This window comes from Girardinichthys multiradiatus, chromosome 20 (assembly GCF_021462225.1).
Source record: "Girardinichthys multiradiatus isolate DD_20200921_A chromosome 20, DD_fGirMul_XY1, whole genome shotgun sequence".
NCBI lineage: Eukaryota > Metazoa > Chordata > Actinopteri > Cyprinodontiformes > Goodeidae > Girardinichthys > Girardinichthys multiradiatus.
This window is the reverse complement of record NC_061812.1, coordinates 38,372,240-38,397,684: the sequence shown is the minus strand read 5'-3', so window position 1 is coordinate 38,397,684 and position 25,445 is coordinate 38,372,240. Positions and strand designations below refer to the sequence as shown.

Below are 25,445 nucleotides of genomic sequence, written 5' to 3'. Positions count from 1 at the left end.
TGTCAATATGTTCTAATTACGTGAATAGGTTGAAATAATAAAGGATAAGCAAAAACAATGATGGCTCCTATTTGCTCAGTGACAGATGTAGGCAGGTCCATGTCATCCAGATTCATTGACTGATTTTCCTAAATTGTGCCTCTTTGGTTCTATCTATATTTGCATATTTCTATATTTTTCCTGTAGTTATGCAGTTAAGCCCCTGGTGAGCCTTTGAATCCATCCATGCTGCTTCAGAAAACCCCTGTCATCAGTATTTAATGTAAAAGAGTTCATTGGGGGTTTACAATCAAAGGTCTACATAAACATATAATGCAGAGAGTAATAAGTGAAGCATGTGAATAATATATTATAGCAGACAACCATAAATAACGTGATCATGATTAGCGTTCCCTTAAAGAATAAGTCAGTTTGGCTCTAATGAGGTCTCTGGAGAGCCTCTCAGGAGTATTGAAATGGAGAAAGCATGCTATTCCATTATAGTACTGACATTTTAGTTCTGTTTTAGCCGTATATTGTGGATTAGTGTATATCTTACTTGATTATTTGTCCACTTAGACTGTCATTAATGGCTATTATAATTACCCTGCAGCAAAGGTTTTTGATTGGTTTGAGATTGGTTAACGTGGGCTTAAAGTTGGATTTTAAGAGAAAGGTTATAGAAGACATTACACAAAAGTAGAGTTTTTTTTTTTCAGAGCATAGGTATGTGTCCATATGTGATAAAACTTGCAGTATATATAAATATGGATTATTCCACTTTTTCTGCTTTGAACGGGCTGATGTGACTTGAAGCCCTTTTCATATCACTGCCTGTGGCTATCAAATGGGTTTACCTGATGTGTTGTTGGGGTCAACAGAGAATTAAAATTCAACCTAGAGGATGTGGGTAGGCCCTTTTAAACATTGATCTTCTTGTGTTTTGTACGCCTTAGTGTGTATTATAGCCAATGTGGAATTCTTGCTTAGTTTTCTAGAAAAATGTAAAATATGGGAATGCAAAAGCCATCCTAGCACTCACTGGTAAGAGTTTATCTTTGTGGGGTGTGCCTTCCATGAGTAGTGTGATATGAAAGACAAGAACAGCTGTAGCATGCAGTTTGTGTTAGCGAGGTTTATTACTGAACTGTACTGATTTTACGTTTTGCCTTGTTATATGTGAATTTATAGGAGTTCTGATGCTACATTTGGATATAGGTATACTTAAGTGAATCACAGAGCTTGGTTTGCTTAGGTTAGTGGTACCACTTCTCCTGCATTCTTTTTTTAAATGTAATAAATAAGACATTTTGTGCCATATAGTAAGACGATAAAGTTGAACATAGCCTAAAAGACAGCAGTACAGAGTTAAAAATAAAAACTGTTTTACAAAGCAGTCAATTATTACTGTTTGTCTAGTAATAATTTCTTATTCATAAAACTGAAGACCATTCGGCTCATTTATTGGTTGCTGGTACACGGCATCGTCTCTTTGGTGCCTGATTTCCATCAGTTTGTCGGCCTCAGCCCTGCAGCAGCTGACGGTTTTTTCTTCCTTTTTGTTAGAATATTAGCTAAACTGTAGCTTCCAGGTTTGATGGCAACGAGCTGACATCTTCCTCCATCAGATGAATTAAATGATCTTATTTTTCCTTCACAAATAAGTCCTTTGTCTATTAATGTAACATGAGCTTTCCACCGTGACTGATGCATTCAGGATCTTCAGTAAAAATTTACCTTTTAGCACATTGGAAGCCAAGAGGTAAAGCTTGCTCTGGAAATTTATGTCTACATCTGTCATTTTCATATCTACCATATACAGGTCCTTCTCAAAATATTAGCATATTGTGATAAAGTTCATTATTTTCCATAATGTCATGATGAAAATTTAACATTCATATATTTTAGATTCATTGCACACTAACTGAAATATTTCAGGTCTTTTATTGCCTAATACGGATGATGTTGGCATACAGCTCATGAAAACCCAAAATTCCTATCTCACAGAATTAGCATATTATTAAAAGGGTCTCTAAACGAGCTATGAACCTAATCATCTGAATCAACGAGTTAACTCTAAACACCTGCAAAAAATTCCTGGGGCCTTTAAAACTCCCAGCCTGGTTCATCACTCAAAACCCCAATCATGGGTAAGACTGCCGACCTGACTGCTGTCCAGAAGGTCACTATTGATACCCTCAAGCAAGAGGGTAAGACACAGGAAGAAATTTCTGAACGAATAGGCTGTTCCCAGAGTGCTGTATCAAGGCACCTCAGTGGGAAGTCTGTGGGAAGGAAAAAGTGTGGCAGAAAACGCTGCACAACGAGAAGAGGTGACCGGACCCTGAGGAAGATTGTGGAGAAGGGCCAATTCCAGACCTTGGGGGACCTGCGGAAGCAGTGGACTGAGTCTGGAGTAGAAACATCCAGAGCCACCGTGCACAGGCGTGTGCAGGAAATGGGCTACAGGTGCCGCATTCCCCAGGTCAAGCCACTTTTGAACCAGAAACAGCGGCAGAAGCGCCTGACCTGGGCTACAGAGAAGCAGCACTGGACTGTTGCTCAGTGGTCCAAAGTACTTTTTTCGGATGAAAGCAAATTCTGCATGTCATTTGGAAATCAAGGTGCCAGAGTCTGGAGGAAGACTGGGGAGAAGGAAATGCCAAAATGCCAGAAGTCCAGTGTCAAGTACCCACAGTCAGTGATGGTCTGGGGAGCTGTGTCAGCTGCTGGTGTTGGTCCACTGTGTTTTATCAAGGGCAGGGTCAATGCAGCTAGATATCAGGAGATTTTGGAGCACTTCATGCTTCCATCTGCTGAAAAGCTTTATGGAGATGAAGATTTCATTTTTCAGCACGACCTGGCACCTGCTCACAATGCCAAAACCACTGGTAAATGGTTTACTGACCATGGTATCACTGTGCTCAATTGGCCTGCCAACTCTCCTGACCTGAACCCCATAGAGAATCTGTGGGATATTGTGAAGAGAACGTTGAGAGACTCAAGACCCAACACTCTGGATGAGCTAAAGGCCGCTATCGAAGCATCCTGAGCCTCCATAAGACCTCAGCAGTGCCACAGGCTGATTGCCTCCATGCCACGCCGCATTCAAGCAGTCATTTCTGCCAAAGGATTCCTGACCAAGTATTGAGTGCATAACTGTACATGATTATTTGAAGGTTGACGTTTTTTGTATTAAAAACACTTTTCTTATATTGGTCGGATGAAATATGCTAATTTTGTGAGATAGGAATTTTGGGTTTTCATGAGCTGTATGCCACAATCATCCGTATTAAGACAATAAAAGACCTGAAATATTTCAGTTAGTGTGCAATGAATCTAAAATATATGAATGTTAAATTTTCATCATGACATTATGGAAAATAATGAACTTTATCACAATATGCTAATATTTTGAGAAGGACCTGTATGTTATATTGAACAGCACTGACGGGCTATGGAGGACCGATGCTGCCATAACTAAGAATAAATACAGAAATAAATAAAGAGATCAATAAAATAATTACTGGGCCAAAAAGTAGCTTGAAATATAAATTAGTGTGCCATTACATGCAACAAATTAATAAAAAGAAGAGGTTTATTAAATTATTGATTAATTAATCGGATATAAATTTATATATTTCTATTTTAATCTACTATTTTTATTTAAACCAATAATTTTCAAATCCTATTTTTCTGTCTCCTTTGTTTATTTAATACAAGTCGATTTCTTACTGTTTTATATTTCCTACCCCTTTTTATTTATTTCAAATCTATTACCCCTCTAAAATATTTAAAACATGTTTTTTTCCTTAAAAATATATTCTTTTTCAAATTATTTTACTATCCTTTTATTTGTTACGCACCGATATATCTTCCCCTTCTAATATACCCCTGTTATATATACCCAACCAATTTCCCTGAGCCCATTTATTTCCATCTTTCTTTTTTACATTACTGTAAAACATTACTGTCGCTGTTTTGTCTTTTCCTCCTCAACATGAGGAAGAAATGTAAATATGAAAGGGGCGGGACTGAGACAGAGGGGGCTGGAACAACGTTACCACCTCAGCTTCTCTCCTATTGGCTGAGGTCAAGCCTCTAGGAATTAGCTGCAGAGCCTGCCTGGTTCTGAAAAGGAGCTAGCAGAAACGACTAACTTTTGTCATGTTTCTAAAGAAGTCAAGAGCACTGTGGATTTGGTGGTAGATACCGCTGTTAGTCGGGATAGTTTACTGTATCCTGTTGACTCTAACAGAGAATACTTCAGTTTGCTGAAGTAGTAAGAGGAAGTCATGTTTCAGACCCGCTTTCAAAATAAAAGCATCACTCAATGGCCGACTTTTCACAAACTAGGCATAACATACTACAAGAACTTCAACATTAAATTACCATCTTTAAACATTTACAATTATACTTTGTGAATAATATTAAGATATACATTTTTCAACAATACATCCTAGTAAATATGGCCAATATTATTCAACATATTAACCTTTTTAAAGTAAACTGTCATTCAAGGAAGATTTTTATCCTGATTAAGAGTTCAGTATCTATAAATGTCACTATGTTTTATTTATGTTTCATGTGGCATTTCTAAATTAAAGCATCATAAACATGGGAAAAATTACCTACATGAGCATCTAATGTGGCATTCCAGAATTAAAGCAACACTACTATGGCAATATCGCCTAATCTTTTAGTGTATTCATAACACCATAAAAGAAAATTGGATCTTTGTAGAATTAAGCTACATCATCTCTATATGTCACTTCATTCCTATCTGATGTGAAAAAAAATGGGCTGGTCTGAGTATTTCAGAAGCTGCTGATCTACTGGGATTTTCACGCACTACCATCTCTAGGGATGGTCCGAAAAAGAGAAAATATTCAGTGAGCGGCAGTTATGTGGGCGCAAATGTCTTGTTGATGTCAGAAGAGAATGGCCAAACTGGTTCGAGCTGATAGAAAGGCAACAGTAACTCAAATAACCACTCGTTACAACCATGGAATGCAGAAGAGCATCTCTGAATGCACAAAACCATTGAACCTTGAAGTGGATGGGCTACAGCAGCAGAAGACCATACCGGGTGCAACTCCTGTCAGCTAAGAACAAGAAACTGAGGCTACAATTCGCACAAGCTCACCAAAATTGGACAAAAGAAGATTGGAAAAACGTTGCCTGGTCTGATGAGTCTCGATTTCTGCTGCGACATTCAGATGGTAGGGTCAGAATTTGACGTCAACAACATGAAAGCATGGATCCATCCTGCCTTGTATCAACGGTTCAGGGTGGTGGTGGTGGTGGTGTAATGGTGTGGGGGATATTTTCTTTGGACCCCTTAGTACAAATTGAGTATTGTGTCAACGCGACAGCCTACCTGAGTATAGTTGCTGACCATGTCCATCCCTTGACCACAGTGTACCCATCTTCTGATGGTTACTTCCAGCAGGATAACGTGCTATGTCATAAAGCATGAATCATCTCAGACTGGTTTCTTGAACATGACAATGAGTTCACTGTACTCAAATGGCCTCCAGTCACCAGATTTCAATCCAATAGAGCACATTTGGGATGTGGTGGAACAGGAGATTGCATCATGGATGTGCAGCCGACCATTAGGCAGCATCTGTGTGGACCAAACTCTGAGGAATGTTTCCAGTACCTTGTTGAATCTATGCCACGAAGGATTAAGGCAATTCTGAAGGCAAAAGGGGGTCCAACACGGTACTACCAAGGTGTACCTAATAAAGTGGCCGGTGAGTGTATATTGGAATGGTTTTTCTCTTGCTCTCAGTGAAAGACACATGTGTTTTCTCTCCCTCCCTCCCTGCTGATCCCTGCTTCTGCTTTTTGTCTGTGTTTTTCTCAGAGCCTCGCTTTGCATATCCTCCAAACTTGTAAATTATGGATTTGGTCAGCTGGTCTCTCAACGTAATTGATAATTTTTTTCTGACGGGAAGACAGGGTAAAGGAGAACCCTCTTGTCCAGACGGGACATTTTTCTCTGGATGCACAATGGATTCTTGGCAGCAGCAATGTCAACTACGATGTCGAGGACGTAGAAGATGTTTACATATTTGGACTTTTGATAACAGGATTTCTGCTTTTTGGAGTTGGTGGTTACCTGGCTTATCGAGTGATTCGCAAAATGTGGGCGGCTGTTCAAAGCATTCCAAAGCTGCCTGTGATGTTTGATGGAGTCTGTAGAGTGATCAACACTCAGATTAAAATGTTAAGAGAGCAGAATCGCAAGCTGGACACGATTCTTGAATAGAATCGCAGCCTGGCAGTGGTTGGACTCAGAGGTTAAAGGATATAATATTGGAGAAGTTGTACGCTCTAGATCTGTGGCAAGTACCAGAAATTTGGCTATTTGGATTTGCGATTGAGACATACTAGTAAAACTCTTAAGGTAGTTGGAAATTCACAACTGCCTGAACCACAGCATTTATTGTTTTTCTAAATCTGGCTCCCCAATGTGGCTTTGGCAACTTCTGCTAACTGGCTATCGACAAAATATCTCCTGGATGTTATATAAACATGACGCTCTTCCCCAGCACTCCCTTACCAGCTGTGTGCTGATAGGACTATGCGGCTGATTGATAAAAGTTCCACCTCTCTTTTAAGGACAACTGTGCTTCTATTAGTGTTGACAGTCTAATTCTTTCAAACACACTCAGACTTATATACTCGCACCCTCAAGATTCCACCATACCCTTGCTAAATCTTTACTTATGTGTGTGTTGCTTACCCCTGCTGAAGATTTTTTTACTACTTCAAACTGTAATTTGCTAAGAATAGTCTGAAATATGATTTTTTTCCCCTCCTATCTTACTTTACCTAAATGTGTGATTTCATTACTTTTCATGGATTTTCAGATTTCTCAGGAGGATTACCAGCAAAAGCCAAATATCATTATTATTAGAAAATTTGGACTAAAGCTGTTTTTACACCAATGACCATAGATTTTTAGATTTCTTAGAAGGATTGTATTACAACTATTTCATACCAGTGAAAGCCAAATGTTATAAGAAAAAATATAGAGTTCAAGAAAAAAAAATTGATTTGAAAACTAATGGTTTAAATAAAAATAGTAGATTTAAAGAGAAAAATATATTATATATATATTAATTGATCAATAATTTAATAAATCTCTTCTTTTTATTATGTTTTTGCATTAAATGGCATACTAATTTATATTTCTAGCTACTTTTTGGCCCATTAATTATTTTATTGAGTCATTTATTTGTTTCTATATTTATTCTTATTTGTGGCAGGATCGGTCCTCCATAACGGACAGCTATTTGGGAAGCTCAAAACAGTTTTCTAGGGCTGTGCTCTAATATATCACATCACAACCTTGCAAAGGAACTTTCAGAATGCAATAAATGTTGGCTAACATATTACAAGTTTAATAAATATACATTTTCAAGCCAGTAGGACACTTATCCTGTTAGATAGAGTATGACTGGAGTAGATGCCCACACCCATAAAGAATAGTGTCCAAGATGCAAAATTGTAGCCAGTCTTGCTTAAATAATAGGTACAAAGTTTCATGATGCAGTCCAAATGCATATAGTAAATCCTCAAATCTAAATCAAGTCCATGGAGAGTAGACTAAAAGGCATACTGTGCAGAAATAGACAATTTTTTTCTTTTACTTGAGGCTGCAAGAACAAAGTTCTGTCTAGCCAGAACATTTCATATTTCATACAAAAACAACAGTTGTTCAGAACTCATTGGAAGTCTTTATAGGTCTCTCCCACTGAAGCACATCCACTTCATTTTTTTTTTAGACACCACACATGAAAAGGTTCTTGCAGCCCTGGGCGTATGAAGATGTTTCCCTGTTTTTGCAGAGTTTGTATTTACTTTATTCTGTGAGTCTATAGACACTCTCACTTGGCTTTCACTAAATCTGCCATCATTTGAGGATGTCTCATTTACTAAACCCTCTTCAGGTTAGGCACTGGCCGTGTTATTCCAAAATATTAATAATTACTTGCTGAAACCAATTCTTTGGTGATTTGAAGGTATACAGGAGGTGATTTTCATGCTAAAAAAGAAAACCCACTGTATCTTCAACCTCCTAGTATACACCTAAAGGTTTTGGGAGAAAATCTGGAAATGTTTCTAATACCATCCACCTTGACAATAAACCCAGTTTAAGTTAAAGCATGATGCTACCACCACTGTTCCTCACTGTGTGAATGATCTTCTTTAGGCGATATGCAGGAATGCTTTGTTTTTACTTCTAAGCTGTTTATTATACTTAAAAAGACAAAAGTGATGCTTTAAAAAATAAAAAGAAGAGTTGCCTTTTATGGATTTAAATTACACTTTTAAGGTTTGAGGAACCTTTTGGGTCAAGAGCTGGTCATACGGTACATTATTGTTCCAATATGGATCACTCTGAATATTATGGAAATATTGGACTAAAACAACTTCTTACCAGCGACTCCCAAGGATTATTATTATTATTATTATTTTTTTTTTAAAGGATTTTGATGTTTTTATAATCGAACTCGAAAGCAGGACAAGTTGACGCCAGCTAATCACCACAAAATGCCTCCCTTCACCACAGAGGACTTCGACAAATTTTTACAGAAATTGGCTGTTTTGGAGATGAAAATCCATCGACTAGAAGTGAATGTGGAGGTGAATATGGGGTATAGTGATGATTCAACTCTGCCTGTGATCCCAAACAGTGACAGTCAGCTCAACAACTCTGCCGGCAATCAGAACACTGAGAACAAACCTACTGGCAGACCCCCCTGGCATGTTTTAGGGGCATGCCCAAAAAATCAAGGTGGACGACTCACTGAAGATCTCAGCAATTATATAAATTAGAATGGCCAGAATTACAGAGAAATGACCCCGTTTCCCCTGGGAAAAGGAGACTTCGACAGCGAGCTGCTGTTACAACAACTGAAAGGAGTGAAACAGCTGGAAATAATGGAATTCCCCTCCACAACAGATTTGCCCCACTACAGAACGAAAACCAGGAAAACTATCCATCTTCTGAGAACAATAAAAGGTTTGAAAACAACCTTCATTCTAAACAGTCTTCTCCTAAGCTCCCAGAGAAAAAGCGCCCCACCGGACCAAGAACCCTAATTGTGGGCAGCACAGCTGTGGATGGGATTAAAAACTTCTGCAACAAGAAAAACACAGAAGTTATGATTGATCCCAGTAACGTGGTGTCCGATATCTCAGAGAATATTCTTGCAATCACAGAAAAGCGCCCGTCTCTAGAAAACCTTATTATACACTGTGGAGCCATGGATGACGTGGCTAAGAAAAAATCAGAAGGACTGAAGGAGGATTTCACTCGTCTTCTGAATATTGTTGGAGGTCTCAATATCAAGGTGTTTCTCAGCGGACCCTATGCACCGATTTTCTGTGGAGATGATGTTTTTTCGAGACTTCTGATGATTAATAAGTGGTTGAAAAAAACATGTGCCACCACACCTGTGAACTTCATCGACAACTTTAATATTTTTTGGGAAGAAAGACAACTCTTTAAGCAAGATGGTTTCTGTTTGAACAAGCCAGGAGCCAGTCGTCTCACATCTAATCTCTTCTATTCAGTAAATAATCCGCCAGCAACTTCGACCTTCAGCAGAGAACATAGAATATCAACAACAATGATAACGCTGCCTCCAACAACTCTAGCAGAGACAACCGGCCAGTTGGCTGAGAAAGAGAGGTCATCACAAAAGGTCTCCCTGTCGAAATCCACAGGAGAAGTGGACCCCCCCATTATACCCCCCCTCACCCCAGACCCCGACCCAGACCAGCTCTTAAAATCGGGACCCAAATGGCTCTGACATCTTCTCCATTCAACACCCCCCATGGCCGAGGCCCTGCTACTAAACCTACATCTTCCAAATGCCGCAGAGCCCCACGACCTCCTAATCTATCTCCTCCTAATCAGGACCTTCAAATCACTTCTCTGTGATACAGTCTGGTCCCCAGTGGTAACTATCAGAAATGAGCATGTCCAGGAAAAACCTGGGCCCCTAATAGGAGATAGTTGTAAAATTTCTGTGCTTATACATGACAGAAAGAACAAAGCCAAAAGGATAAGAGACAGTAATAAACAATCAAAAAAAGCCATAAACTGTCAGTTACAACCAGACACAGAGTTAATATCAGCAACTAAGTCATATAAACTGGCTTTATTGAACATTAGATCTCTGTCAGGAAAATCATTTTGAATCAATGACTTCATTACCGACTACGATCTTGATGTTTTGTTTTTAACAGAAATATGGTTGCATGAATTTAATGAAGCTCCCATTCTGATAGAGTTGACAATCAACTACAATTTTCTTTGTGAGAGCAGACGGCAAAGAAAAGGTGGAGGGGTGGCCACTTTGTTTAAAGATTTATTAGAGTGTAAAAATGTATTTCTGGGCAAATTTGACTCTTTTGAATATTTGGCTCTCCAGGTAAAGAGCCCTGTCCGAAACATGTTCTTGAATATTTACAGGTCTCCTAAGTCCAAAATGAACTTTTTCAGTGATTTTAATGAGCTTTTATCTGTGATATGTGTTGATTATGACTGTTTAATTGTCACATGGACAATCCTGAAGACAGAAGTGCAATAGATCTATGTGACACTCTTAGAAATTTTGGTTTGACTCAACCTGTTAAACAGCAAATGCACAAACATGGACATATTTTGGACTTGATCATCACTAAGGGTCTAAACATTTCCAAGGTGTCTGTACCTGGTGTTGCCCTATCTGACCACTTTTCTGTTATTTTTGAAAGCATCATCTGCAATGACTCAGTTTGCCAAAGAGACATGATAAGAAAACGCATCTTTAAGGACGGTGCTGCTGAAACCTTTAACCAGATTTACTCTTCTACCTCCATTTTGCCCTGTAACACTGTAGATGAGCTGGTAGATAACTTTCATTCTAAAATCTCGGACATCATTGATTCAATTGCTCCAATTAAAGTGAAAGTCGTTTCCATGGAGAAGTGCTCCACCAGTGCTCCACCAGTCAGAAGTGAAAAACAGGAGTGTCAAAAAGCTGAACGCAGGTGGCGAAAGACGACTCCAGGTTCACTATATGATCTATAAAGAGAGACTATACAGATATAACCTACAACTGAAAAATGCAAGGGAATCTTTCTTTTCTGAGATCATCAGCAAAAACATTAACGATGCTTGTGCATTATTTGCCATGGTTGTCAGGTTAACAAACCCTCCTGTAACTGTAGCATCGGAACTCCACTCTACCAGGGCTGCAATGAATTTGCTAAATTCTTTACTGAAAAACCCCAAAAGATCAGAGAGGCAGTCAGCACATCCACATCAACTCCAGTACCAATGTTGTCTCCAACTAGAACTGATTTTGACAAAATTTCCCAATTTCAATAAATAAATCTTAGAAGAAATTATACAGCAACTAAGCTCTTCTTCCTGCTGTCTCGATGTTTTACCCACATTTTTCCTTAAGAAAGCTTTGCCTGTAATAACATCTGATTTAACACAAATAATAAACACGTCCCTTTTGTCAGGTGTTTTCCTCCAGGCCCTGAAAACAGCAATTATCAAACCTCTATTGAAAAAGAGCAATTTGGACAAGCTGCTACTACAGAACTACAGGCCTATATCAAACCCCCCCTCCCTTCATCAGTAAGATTATTGAAAAAGCTGCGTTTCAGCAGTTAAACAACTTCCTAACAACGACCAACCGCTTCGATGTCTTCCAGTCAGGCTTCCGTGCTCACCACAGTACAGAGACTGCTCTTGTCAAGGTGTTCAATCAGAATCAGAATCAGAAAAGCTTTATTGCCAAGTACGTTTTTGGACATACAAGGAATTTGTTTTGGCGTAGTCGGTGCAATACAGTACAAATTAAACAGTATAAACATATCTACAATATAATATAAATATATGTGCACAGTTTTAAGTGAGTGAGAGTCAGTATAGAGCAGTATAAGATGCAAGAGCAATACAACAGTGCAGGTGATCATTGTGCAAGTATGGCAGTGCAAGTAAAGCAGGAGTCCAAGAGAGTGTCAGGGTGGTTTCCGGGCTTTGTTAACAAGGCTGGTGGCAGATGGGAAAAAACTGTTCTTGCGGCGTGTGGTTTTGGTCCGGATGGACCGCAGCCTCCTGCCAGAGGGGAGAGTCTCAAAGTGTCTGTGACCAGGGTGGGAGGGATCAGCCAGAATCTTCCCTGCCCGCTTCAGGGTCCAGGAGGTGTACAGTTCCTGGAGCGACAGTAGACTGCAGCCAATCACCTTCTCAGCAGACCAAATGACATGCTGCAGCCTGCCCTTATCCTTGGCTGTAGCAGCGGCGTACCAGATGGTGATGGAGGAGGTGAGGATGGACTCAATGATGGCTGTGTAGAAGTGCACCATCATAGTCTTTGGCAGGTTGAATTTCTTCAGCTGCCGCAGGAAGAACATCCTCTGCTGGGCTTTCATGATGAGGGAGCTGATGTTTGGCTCCCACTTGAGATCCTGGGAGATGCTGGTTCCCAGGAAGCGGAAAGATTCCACAGTGTCAATTGTGGAGTCACAGAGGGTGATGGGGGCAGGTGGGGCTGGCTTCTGCCTGAAGTCCACAACCATCTCCACTGTCTTTAGAGCGTTGAGCTCAAGGTTGTTCTGGCTGCACCAGTCCAACAGATGGTCCACCTCCCATCTGTACGCGGACTCGTCACCATCAGAGATGAGTCCGATCAGGGTGGTGTCGTCCGCAAACTTCAAAAGCTTGACAGACTGGTGACTGGAGGTGCAGCTGTTGGTGTACAGGGAGAAGAGCAGAGGAGAGAGAACACAGCCTTGGGGGGAACCGGTGCTGATGGTCAGGGAGTCAGAGACATGCTTCCCCAGCCTCACGCGCTGCTTCCTGTCAGACAGGAAGTCAGTGATCCACCTGCAGGTGGAGTCGGGCACACTCAGCTGGGAGAGCTTCTCCTGTAGCAGAACTGGGACGATGGTGTTGAAGGCAGAGCTGAAGTCCACAAACAGGATCCTGGCATAGGTTCCTGTGGAGTCCAGGTGCCGGAGGATGAAGTGAAGGGCTAGGTTGACTGCATCGTCTACAGACCTGTTGGCTCTGTAGGCAAACTGCATGGGGTCCAGGAGGGGGTCGGTGATGTCTTTTAGGTGTGAGAGCACAAGGCGCTCAAAGGACTTCCAGACCACAGAGGTCAGGGCGACGGGTCTGAAGTCATTAAGCCCTGTCGTCCTTGGCTTCTTGGGAACAGGGACGATGGTGGAGGACTTGAAGCAGGCTGGCACATGACATGTCTCCAGTGAGGTGTTAAAAATGTCTGTGAATACTGGAGACAGCTGATCAGCGCAGTGCTTCAGGCTGGCTGGTGAGACAGAATCCGGACCAGCAGCTTTCCAGGGGTTCTGTCTCCTGAAGAGTTTGTTTACGTCCCTCTCCTGGATGGAAAGAGCCGTCCTCGGCGTGGGTAGGGGGCTGGTGGGGGGGAACTTCAGGGTGGGGGTTGGAGGTGCCAAGGCCCCTCTTGAGGTTGGAGAGATGGGGGTGGTGGATTGTGGCTGCAGCTGTTGGGAGGTGTCGTGGGGGATGGTTGCAAGACTGTCCCTTTGTCTTTCAAAGCGGCAGTAGAACTCGTTCAGGTCGTTGGTGAGGCGTCGGTCGTTGATGGAGTGGGGGGCTTTCGGCTTGTAGTTGGTGATTTGCTTGAGCCCTTTCCAGACAGACGCAGAGTCGTTGGCTGAGAACTGGTTTTGGAGCTTCTCAGAGTACAGTCGTTTGGCCTCTTTCACTGCCTTGCCAAACTTGTACGTTGCCTCTCTGTATATGTCTTTGTCCCCACTCCTGAAGGCCTCTTCCTTATCCAGTCTTAACCTTCTGAGTTTAGCTGTGAACCAGGGTTTGTCGTTGTTGGAACTCACCCTGGTGCATGATGGTACACAGCTGTCCTCACAGAAGCTGATGTAGGAAGTCACAGCCTCTGTGTACTCATCCAGACTGTTGGTAGTAGTCCTGAACACATCCCAGTCTGTACAGTCTAAACACGCCTGGAGATTCTCCACAGCCTCACTGCTCCACTTCCTTGTCGTCCTCACAACAGGTTTGCAGAGCTTTAGTTTCTGCCTGTATGCAGGAATCAGGTGGACCATGATGTGGTCGGATTGGCCCAGTGCAGCACGTGGGACGGCGTGATAAGCGTCTCTGATGGTGGTGTAACAGTGATCCAGAATGTTGTCCTCTCTGGTCGGACATTTTATAAACTGTCTATATTTGGGGAGTTCGTGGGTCAGATTACCTTTGTTAAAGTCACCAACGACGATTACTAAGGAGTCCGGGTTGGTCCGCTCCACACTCAGTATCTGGTCGGCGAGCATGCGCTGTGCGACTTGCACGTTAGCTTGCGGCGGGATGTAAACACCGACCAGGATGAACGAAGCGAACTCACGGGGGGAATAGAAAGGCTTACAGTTTATGACGAAGGCTTCCAGGTCTGGAGAACAGTGCTGCTGAATCACTGTCACGTCGTTGCACCAACCACTGTTGAGGTAAAAACAGATTCCTCCACCTTTTGCTTTGCCGGAGAGTTCCGTGTCTCTGTCCGCTCTGTAGAGCTGGAATCCTGCCAGCTGCAGCGCAGAGTCCGGTATTAATCCACACAGCCATGTCTCCGTGAAGCACAAAACTGCCGATGAATAAAAGTCCCTGTTTTTCCCCAACAGCAGTTGTAGTTCGTCAATTTTGTTGGGAAGTGAGCGCACGTTAGAGAGAAATATTCCAGGTAACGGTGTTTGTAGTCCACGCTGGCAAAGTCGTACCAGCACCCCAGCCCGTTTCCCTCTCTTCCGGCGTTTCACCGCGTGAACAAAGGTGAGCGCATCTTTGACCAGAATGTCCAAAAATTCCAGAGCAGTAGGTAGAAAAGTTGGAAATAACTCCTCTGGTGTAGTAGCCCTGATGTTCATGAGTTCTTCTCTGGTGAGAGAGCTCCGGGTACCATCACAGAAGACCGTTTTAAAGCAAAAAACAAAACATCCGTATAAATGCAGACTGTGAAAGAACCACAGTGCTGGTATTATTGGACCTTAGCGCAGCATTCGACACTGTTGATCACTCCATTTTATTAGAGCACCTGGAAAACTGGGTTGGCCTTTCTGGTACAGCACTCAACTGGTTTAAATCCTACTTGAAGGTTTTTTGTGTCATTAGGTAACTTTACATCAGAAAGAACACAAATCACATGTGGCATTCCTCAAGGGTCCATCTTAGGGCCCCTCATATTCAATATGTACAAGCTCCCCCTAACTCAGATTTTAATAAACAACAATGTAAGTTATCATAACTATGCAGACGACACACAGCTATATGTTACGATGTCACCAGGTGACTATGAACCCATTCAAGCGCTGCGTAAATGCTTAAAAGAAATCAATGCATGGATGGGCCTACATTTTCTGCAGCTGGATCAAAACAAAACTGAAGTAATAATCTTTGGACCAAAAGAAGAGCGTTTAAAAGTTAGCACACAGCTTCAGTTAATACAGCTAGAAACCACCAGTCAGGCTCAAAACCTGGGTGTAGTGATGGACTCAGACCTGAACCTTCAGAGGCACATAAAGGTAGTAACTAGGTCGGCCTTCTATCACCTAAAAAAACATCTCCAGGATTAAAGGACTAATGTCTCAACAGGACCTTGAAAAACGAATTCATGCGTTCCTCTTTAGTAGAATAGATTACTGCAACGGTGTCTTCACATGTCAGCCTAAAAAGTCGATCAGACAGCTGCAGTTGATCCAGAACGCTGCTGCCTGCATCCTCACTAGAACTAAGAAAGTGGAGCACATCTCCCCGGTTCTAAAGTCCCTACACTGGCTCCCCGTATCTCAAAGAATAGAGTTTAAATTACTTCTGTTAGTCTATAAATCACTGAATGGCTTAGCACCAAAATACATTGCAGACTTGTTGTCAGTGTATCAACCACCCAGACTTCTCAGGTCATCTCGCTCAAATGTACTCTGCATATACAGAACCAGAACCAAACATGGAGAAGCAGCTTTTAGCTCTTATGCTCCACTAATCTGGAATAGACTCGCAGAAAACTGTAAAAGCGCCAAAACCTAAGTTGCTTTAAATCAAGATTAAAAACTTATTTGTTTAGAGTGGTCTTTGACTGTGCCATCTAAGCATAATTAGTTACGTTTTCAGTCCAATTTTCCTTTCATTTTCTTGTCCATCATTCTATTCTCTTTATTTCTGTTCTTTGATTTTATAATTTGATTTGTTTTTCTGTGTCTGTATCTGTGTTTATTTTCTTTATGATTGTATTGTAATTGTATGTACAGCACTTTGAGTGTCTCGTTGCTGAAAAGCGCTATGTAAATAAACTTACCTTACCTTCCACATCACCAATGCTTATTGGGTCGGGTCAGGATTTTGAAAGATGGATTCACAGTCAGGACTGGTAATGTCACCATTTATTGGAGTCTCTGAAACTGTGGACATCTTTAACAGGGCTTCATAAAAAAAATTTGTGTTGTTTCCTTTCTTTATGTGTAGTGTTGTTGTGGGCTGGTCTGACTCTACAAGGTTTTGTTTTGCATAAGATCTTATTAGTGATTAATTTTTGGATTAAAAAAAACAACTAATTAAATACATTTATTGCTAGTACCTAGGATGACTTGGTTGATGTTAAATCTCCACTTGAATGTTCAGTTGAATTTAAATACTGCCAATCTCCTGTAGTTTCATCCTTGCGTTCTTATTGTGTCTCCTTATGAATGCTGGAGTCACAGACCACTTTAAAAAGCCACATATTGACCATGCTCTTTCAGCTCAATCATATTTTAACCTAAAAATAATAAAACTAGCTTGCTACTATGGACACAAACTCACTATTATCATCTAGTTTATTTTAGGTCTCTTATGAATGAATAGCCTTCTCAGTTTGGTTTTTATTTAACAGCTTCCTTGTCTTTGTTAACCTTGAATTCATCCTTTATTTTTAATTCATAGTGCAGACGTTTCCGGCAGCAATTTGTTTTCTTACATGCAAACATGTTTGTTTCAAATTCACTCAGGCAAACATTTTAACTTAATCTGTCTGTGTCTGAATATTTTAACACGGATTAATATGCATGATAACACAGCTTTGTTACTTTTTTGAAAAATTCATAACTTGTGTCAACAAAGTGCGGTTATTTATTAATTTTTTTACAAATAAATGAGCACAAGCTGAAAAACAAAATACTCAAGTGACAAAAAGGCTTTGTCTTACAGGCCTTTCCTAAACAGATCATGTTGGCATCCTGGTTATTTGTGTGCCGAATCTAGGATAATTTGAGGTTGTCCTTTTTTTTTTTCTACCTGTAGTGTTTTGTTCATCTAGTCCACATTTCTAATTTATTAAGCTTTACTATTAAAGGTTCTGAGACTGCATAATATAGCATTAGTTGGCCATATTTTGACAATAGGGTAGCATACTTGTAATCATGATGTACAGGGGTTGGACAATGAAACTGAAACATCTGTCATTTTAGTGTGGGAGGTTCCATGGCTAAATTGGACCAGCCTGGTAGCCAGTCTTCATTGATTGCACATTGCACCAGCAAGAGCAGAGTGTGAAGGTTCAATTAGCAGGGTAAGAGCACAGTTTTACTCAAAATATTGAAATGCACACAACATTATGGGTGACATACCAGAGTTCAAAAGAGGACAAATTGTTGGTGCACGTCTTGCTGGCGCATCTGTGACCAAGACAACAAGTCTTTGTGATGTATCAAGAGCCACGGTATCCAGGGTAATGTCAGCATACCACCAAGAAGGACGAACCACATCCAACAGGATTAACTGTGGACGCAAGAGGAAGCTGTCTGAAAGGGATGTTTGGGTGCTAACCTGGATTGTATCCAAAAAACATAAAACCACGGCTGCCCAAATCACGGCAGAATTAAAAGTGCACCTCAACTCTCCTGTTTCCACCAGAACTGTCCGTCGGGAGCTCCACAGGGTCAATATACACGGCCGGGCTGCTATAGCCAAACCTTTGGTCACTCATGCCAATGCCAAACGTCGGTTTCAATGGTGCAAGGAGCGCAAATCTTGGGCTGTGGACAATGTGAAACCTGTATTGTTCTCTGATGAGTCCACCTTTACTGTTTTCCCCACATCCGGGAGAGTTACGGTGTGGACAAGCCCCAAAGAAGCATAACACCCAGACTGTTGCATGCCCAGAGTGAAGCATCGGGGTGGATCAGTGATGGTTTGGGCTGCTATATCATGGCATTCCCTTGGCCCAATACTTGTGCTAGATGGGCGCGTCACTGCCAAGAACTACCGAACCATTCTTGAGGACCATGTGCATCCAATGGTTCAAACATTGTATTCTGAAGGCGGTGCCGTGTATCAGGATGACAATGCACCAATACACACAGCAAGACTGGTGAAAGATTGGTTTGATGAACATGAAAGTGAAGTTGAACATTTCCCATGGCCTGCACAGTCACCAGATCTAAATATTATTGAGCCACTTTGGGTTGTTTTGGAGGAGCAAGTCAGGAAACGTTTTCCTCCACCAGTATCACGTAGTGACCTGGCCACTATCCTACAAGAAGAATGGCTTAAAATCCCTCTGACCACTGTGCATATGTCATTCCCAAGACGAATTGATGCTGTATTGGCCGCAAAAGGAGGCTCTACACCATACTAATAAATTATTGTGGTCTAAAACCAGATGTTTCAGTTTCATTGTCCAACCCCTGTATATGAAACCCAATATTAGCATTCTCTGAAGATATCATAATCTTCTGTTTTGAATTTTGTCTTTTTGCTGCTTATCTTTATCTGCACATTTACACATTCTTGTATACATGGGGGGATGAAAACTGTCTTCATATTTAGTCTGCTAGTTGACCCATTATGTTGTCATCACTGTGATTGGTGTACCATTTGAGGGTGTCTAGATTTCAATCCACCTAATAATACATAAATTTGAAGCTGGTCAAGCAACCCCATACCATGATGCTGTCACCACTGTGTTTCTATTTTCAGTTTTGCTATCTGACCCTAAAGGTTTTGGGCTGCAATTAACTGGTAGCTGTAACTGTTCATAATTCCACACAAAAGCAGCCCCATACCATGATGACACCACCATGTTCAACAGTGGGTGTGGTGCCTTTGTTGATGGACAGTGTTGTTCTGGGGTGTACACTTTTTATATGCACTGTAAATGCTTGTAGAGCAAGACTTCATAATCTTTGTTATTTGCTTGTCATGGTATTGCTTGTGTGTTATAAAGTATAATATTACTGGGGTCATTGCCTTGCTGAAAAACAAAATCTGTCTGTATCTCAGTTTCTATGCTGACCCATGAAGATTTTGGATCAAACTCGCTTGGTATTTAGAACTGTTCATAATTCCATTCAGCTTGACAAATAACCCAGATTATTCTAAAGAGTAGCAACCCCAGACAGAGCATGATGCTGCCACCACCATGGGTATGATCTGCTTTTGTTGATGCATTGTGTTTGTTTTCTTTTTTTGCGGGGGGGTATTGACTAAATGCTTGTAGAGCAAGACATCAAACTCTTCTGCTTTTTGATATGCATTTATTTTGCTTATACATCCTCCAATGAGCATATTTTATTGGATATATTTCATTCTAGATGTGATCCTCTTGTTAGTTTAATGTTTAATGGGTACGAAAACACAAACACCAAAGCATCCTTTTATGTGCTAAAGCCTAATTTACATCCAAATCCTTGTTTTACTTTCATTTGATTTAATGGACTCTCCCTTCGTAATGGCTCTGAAGTTTTTTTTCTTTGAGAGTTGAGTGTTGCTGCAAATGTGGCTACTTGCCAACCTGCACTTACACCTGTGCATTTAGCACTGTGAGCTGCCACAGAGGGATTTTATCTCTAAAGCAGCTCGTGTTTCTCCTTCCTATTAAAAAGCCAATTTCTTTTTAATAGCACCAACAGCTGGAGCTGACAGGGCCAATGTCTGCTGCTGGAGCAAACAGCTCCTTAGTTATAATGTAGGTGTGAAACACGGTTTGGTGTTGTATAACACAAAACACCTCAACAGTGGAAATCTAATCGTTAGTCATATTGTAGGTTCTAGAAAAGGTTTATGTTTGTATGCCATGTTAATGGTCTTTCACTTTTGGTTTCCAAGTCAAACCTATTCTCCCACTGCCCTGCTCTTCCTTCCAGTATACCTGGCTGAATCCCAGGAGATGGCTAAACCTACAAGAGTACCAGAGCAAGAAGCTGATGCAGGACAGCGGCGTGGCGGTTCAACGCTTCTACGTGGTTGACACAGCTTCTGAAGCCCAGGAGGCTGCAAAGAGACTCGGTGAGTAAACTGTGTTCACAATTATTAGGCAAGTTGTGTTTTGAAGGGTTAATGGTATTGTTGAACAACTACAGTATTGTCCTCTCTGTTATGTAAAAATGCAATGAATCCTCAGACCTGGATATTTAACAAAGTAAATGGGAGGTTTTGGCTTTATTAGAACAATATCTATGTGTGCACAATTACATGGGTGCTAATAATGTGCAGCATTATTTTAAAACCTAATGAAAGTTATTTATGTAACAAAAACTCATTATCTTCATACTTGGTGCAATGAGATTTTTCAATACTGCTGTAAATGTATCCTAACAATAAGAATAGTGCGAATATAAATGAAGTGATCAGTATCTGTCAGGTCACCCGATACTGAAGCAACACACCTGTTTCCAACGTTCCAGTCCGGCTTTAGCTCAGAGAAGCCCAACTAATCTATGTTAGGCCAACAAACATGCTACAACTGCTCTAACAGGTGTAAATAGTCCTTCATGTTGTCCTCAAAGGACACAGGACACAGTTTAGGACAATGCTGTTAATACCATTGCTGCTATTATGCGTCGTTGGGCAAATCGGAGCTCTCTTCTTCCGTTACGCTATCCTTCCCAGTGATTTTTGGTTAAACCAGTGCATTAATTGTTTAGCTAGTGTCAAAATCATATTCTATAGTCAAAAATATCCAAAAGATTGAAAGAGGTTTGTAGTGGTGATATATAAAACCCTTAAGTAAATTATCAGAAAAATCACTATACATTTGTCTTTTTTTCCTCAATAGGTGGATATTTATTTACTTGTTGTCTATATTATTGAAATTGTAGCCACGCACATTTACAGAGGGATAAGACGGCTCTTCATTTGTTAAGTGTTGTTGGATTATTTATATTAAAGATTAAATTGCATGGCTGAATACAGTAAAACTATGAGAGCCCTGCTTGTCGTTTACCATTGTTCCTCTGCTACCCGACGTGCATATGGCTGTGTTTAATAAGGGCTGAAGTTTTATCAAGTTTAATCGCATCTTTTTGCTGTTTATTTATATGTATGAGCCAGGGTTTTTTGACCTTAGTGACTGTGCCCGCTCTGCTTTTCATCACAGCGCTTATGCACACTAATTTGTTGAGCAACCTCTCGCATTGAGTTTCTCACGCTTTGCTTGTGCATTTTCCTATTTGTCTTCTTGCTGTTATTATTTGGTGTTTGTTCTTTGTGCAGTTTGGATTATTCCCTGCATACTGTCACACAGAGCTGCCTAAGGAAGGAACGGAAATTATACTAGTTCTACAAGTCTGCAACAATGCATTGTACTTGCATAAACAAAGAGGGTTTAGCATCCATTTGTATGCACCCACACACAGCTTTCTCCTCCGTCTCTTCACTTTCCTTTTCTACTTTGCTTCTGACACATACAGCATGTGTTCCTCCCTTTACATTTATATTTTATTTAGTGGTCTTTTCCAAATACAGCAACTGCTTTCTTATAGCTCATCCAGATTGGTTTTCAGCCATGCAAGGTGCCACTCTGATCGACGTCCAGGAGCTCAAGAGCCTAGGGTTCTGACTTCAGTGGTTCTGATTGTGATACAGAAGAAAATAACCTGAATAGCATATGGATCATATGTATTTTCCTGACAGCCCATATTCCTGAAAGATGTGAAACTGAGAGAGAGAGATAAAGCTTAAGACAGATAAATTACTAGTGAAGAGACAGCTTAAAGCATTCCAGGCGAGACATGTACAGATGGAGATAGTCTGTGAACAGCAATTTTCAGCTCTTCCTACAGATTCTCAATTGAATTTACATCAGGCCTCTGCCTGGGCCATGTTGACACAGTAATGTTCTCCCATTGAAGCTCTGGCTCTATGGTTCTAGGGTTTGCTGCTGAAAGGTGAGCCTGTCCCAGTCTGATCTAAATGCTTTTCTTCCTGGATTGTCCTGTATTTAGCTTCATTCATTTCCCCACAAATTCTTGAGCATCTACCCTATTCCTGCATCCCCACAGCATGATCCTGCCAACACCGTGATCCAGGGTACGGATGTTGTACACAAGTTTTGGTGCAGTGTTAGTTTTCTGCCACACAAAGCTTTTGGCAAAGCTTTGTCCGATCTGAGTAGAGCACCTTTTTCCAAGGGTTTGCTGTGTACCCCTACATGATTTGTGCCAAACTGCAAAAGGGACCTCTTATAGCTTTCTTTCCCCCTTGGCTTTTTACTTACCACTCCTTATTTAAAGTCCATATTGGTGGAGCTCACAAACAATAGTTGTCCTATTAACAGAGTCCCACATGAGCCGTTTGTGTCTGCAGGTCCTCCAGAGTTATTATAGGCCTATCGGTTGCTTATCTGAATAATGCTCTCCTTCCTGGTCTGTCAGCTTTGACTGATGGGCATGTCTTCCCATATTTACATGTTTGCCAGACTCTTTATATGTTCAGATGATAGATGGATCGTTGCTGTGTGACAAGTTCAAGGCCTGGGATATTGTTCTGTAACCTAACCCGGCTTTGTAAGGTTACAGAACCTAACAAAAGACGTAGACATCTCCACATCTTTATCGCTGGTCTGTTCCATGGACCCCACAATGCGATTTATCCACTATTGTTCTCTAACAAACCCCTGAGCCTTTCACAGATCTGTTGGATCTATACTGAAATGAAATTACGCAAAGGTGGACTCTATTTAATTTTGAGGTGACTTCTGAAGGCATTTGGTTGAACAGGATTTTAATTAGGGGTATCGTGATAATGAGAGCTGAATATAAAAGTATGGTGCACTTCTCAGATTTTATTTGGAAAAAGTTTGAAAATTTTATGGGTATTGTAAATTGGATTGTGTCTGAATAGTCTGTGATTTAGGAGGTTTGTTTAAGATTTTCTTCATTCTATAAATTAATGTGTCTTTTATCTGTGTTTGTTAGATTGCTTCATTGAATTGTTGCTAAAATTTGCATGTACCTAATAATAAATACAGTGTGATTTATCAGTGCGGTCTGTTGACCTTAGGCAATATATTTCTATGACTGATTACTGTTTGTCTTTACAACATCTGAGGCTCAGCTGCATGGAACTTGAACTTTTGCTTGTAAGGAGTGTTGATCTCCAGAAAAAGATGAGACTTGTTAAACAGCTCAGCTTTAGGTCTTAATTAGCACATTCAAGTTGGAACTGCTAATAAGAAGGAATTTTTGGAAATTTCTTGCCAAACTAGTGAAAAAAAAAATCCATCAGAGTAAATGTTCCAGTGTTTACCACCGCTTTGTTATCTCGTGTCCATCGATGCTCCGTGGTTCGTTTGGTGGCCTTTTGCGACTTTCTCGCCCTTCTGCGTCTCATGACTACAGCTGGCTCACCAATAAAGCGTGAAAGTGAGCATCTGTATAAGCTTATTTTCCTCATGCTCTACTGTTGCTCTTGGACTGTGTGGGTTTGCACGCAGATGCATCAGAGGGGAGAAAAAGAAACGTATTAATGACCTGTTTAGTTAGCATCAGTTGGCCTAATAAACGACCCAGACTCAGACTTCCAGGGGCAGGAGGGGAACATGGGGCATGGTGCTAGCCCTGGTTGAAGCTCTGTGTAATGGCTTCACCTTGTACAGGACACAAGGCTTTGCTTCATGCATGAGATGTGCCTGGTTGGGCTATCTTAGCTGACTCGGAGCAACTCAGATTTATGGTTGATGCTGGCATCCTGCTGTGAGCTTCTGGCCCCTTGTGCACACACCAGAGTGAGCTGGCCAAGCATGGCGGCACAGACACGGATGAATGGAATTCATCTCTTCCTCAGGGCACACATACACACCAAACAGTCTTCTCTTTTTTTAAACTCTTACTTAACCATAAAGTGGTTCAGTTGACAGTTAAATTGCAGCAATGCTGTGTAGAAACATTTCTCATTCCCCTAATGCAGTGTATGGTAGACACAGATTGATGTATTCTGTTACGGTTGTTTCTAAAAACCTTAAAGAGCCCTCGATTTCCTATCAAAACTTTAAAAGACAGAGCCCGACATGGATCATTGATTCCCTTTTAACTTGAATGGCATGTCTAGGAGGGAGGTTTGCAGTGTGGCAGATGGGTGATGCGCGCCAAGCTAATGGCTCATGGAAAGAAGGGTTTGATTTCGGAGGCGCCACACTGGGCGAATCCTTCAGGGAGTTATCAGAAAGTCCGAAGCTTTTGTAATGCACTCTCCGCTGGGACGCTGTGAGAGTGGCAAACTAACCACTGCTGTCCATCCAAAACCCATGACCCAAATCTACCCGTCTCACACAAGCTTTTAATCTTTTTGGTGTGTGTGCAGTAGAAGTAGTCTGTCCACAACAAACATGATCTAGTTGAAGAGGTATAAACTTTTGCTAAAAGAAAAATATATGAAATATCAGCTAGCGTGTCGCTAAGTAGCTTATTATAATGTAATTTATGAATGAATTAATAATTTAGGCCTAAAAGGGGAAACATTTACAATGCTCATCATAGTCTTTAACCATTTTGTGTTGTGGTAGTGCTTTATATTAATTTGTTTCGGAGTACTGTTTGGGCTATAAAGCTTTTTATATGAAAGAGAATAATCTTTATTTCAGGAAGAAACTTGTTCCATCAGAGTTTGAATTGCTCAGACTAAATCTGTATTTGCGTAATTTGAAATTCATTGCATTGGTTTGAAAATGAATTTCACTAAACTAAAACTGAATTTAATGGTTTGAAACTGAATTAGTTTGCTTTAAAAATTGCTTTGATTTGCATTACAAATCCCTGAGAAGGGAAAGTCTGATCCCAAGAAGTCGCTAGCTAACACCGGCTCTGTTAGCAAGCTTGCTAATGTTAAACAATCAGCGAAACCCACCTCCGCTCCCGATAAGCCTGCTGATGCAAAAACCCTCTTATTGACTCCATGCATGACTTTGGAATTTGGAAGCAATTCCCAAACCTTTACAATGTATCCTGATGGAAGAAGATTTTCCTCCGCTCCCTGTCACACCATGTGCTTCTTCTGCTGGTAAGTTAAGAAAAGTTGTGGACATGGCGACATCTACTGTCCTCTCCCAGGTCTTGTCACTTACCAAGCTGGTCAACTCGGTTTCTCTCAAAAAAATGGTCAGTGGCAACTCTATAGTGATCTCCGAGATGAGAAAGGC

At 41.0% G+C, this 25,445-nt stretch overlaps 1 protein-coding gene across 3 annotated transcripts in view; it reads left to right on the top strand.

Moving 5' to 3' along the window:
* suclg2 (succinate-CoA ligase GDP-forming subunit beta) overlaps nt 1–25,445 on the top strand; it is a 155,321-nt gene that overhangs the window by 27,930 nt on the left and 101,946 nt on the right. For all 3 annotated transcript variants that reach the window (XM_047347490.1, XM_047347491.1, XM_047347492.1), the window contains exon 2: nt 20,176–20,317. In XM_047347490.1, coding sequence (XP_047203446.1) covers nt 20,176–20,317 — 142 coding nt within the window. The remainder of the gene's footprint in view (nt 1–20,175; nt 20,318–25,445) is intronic.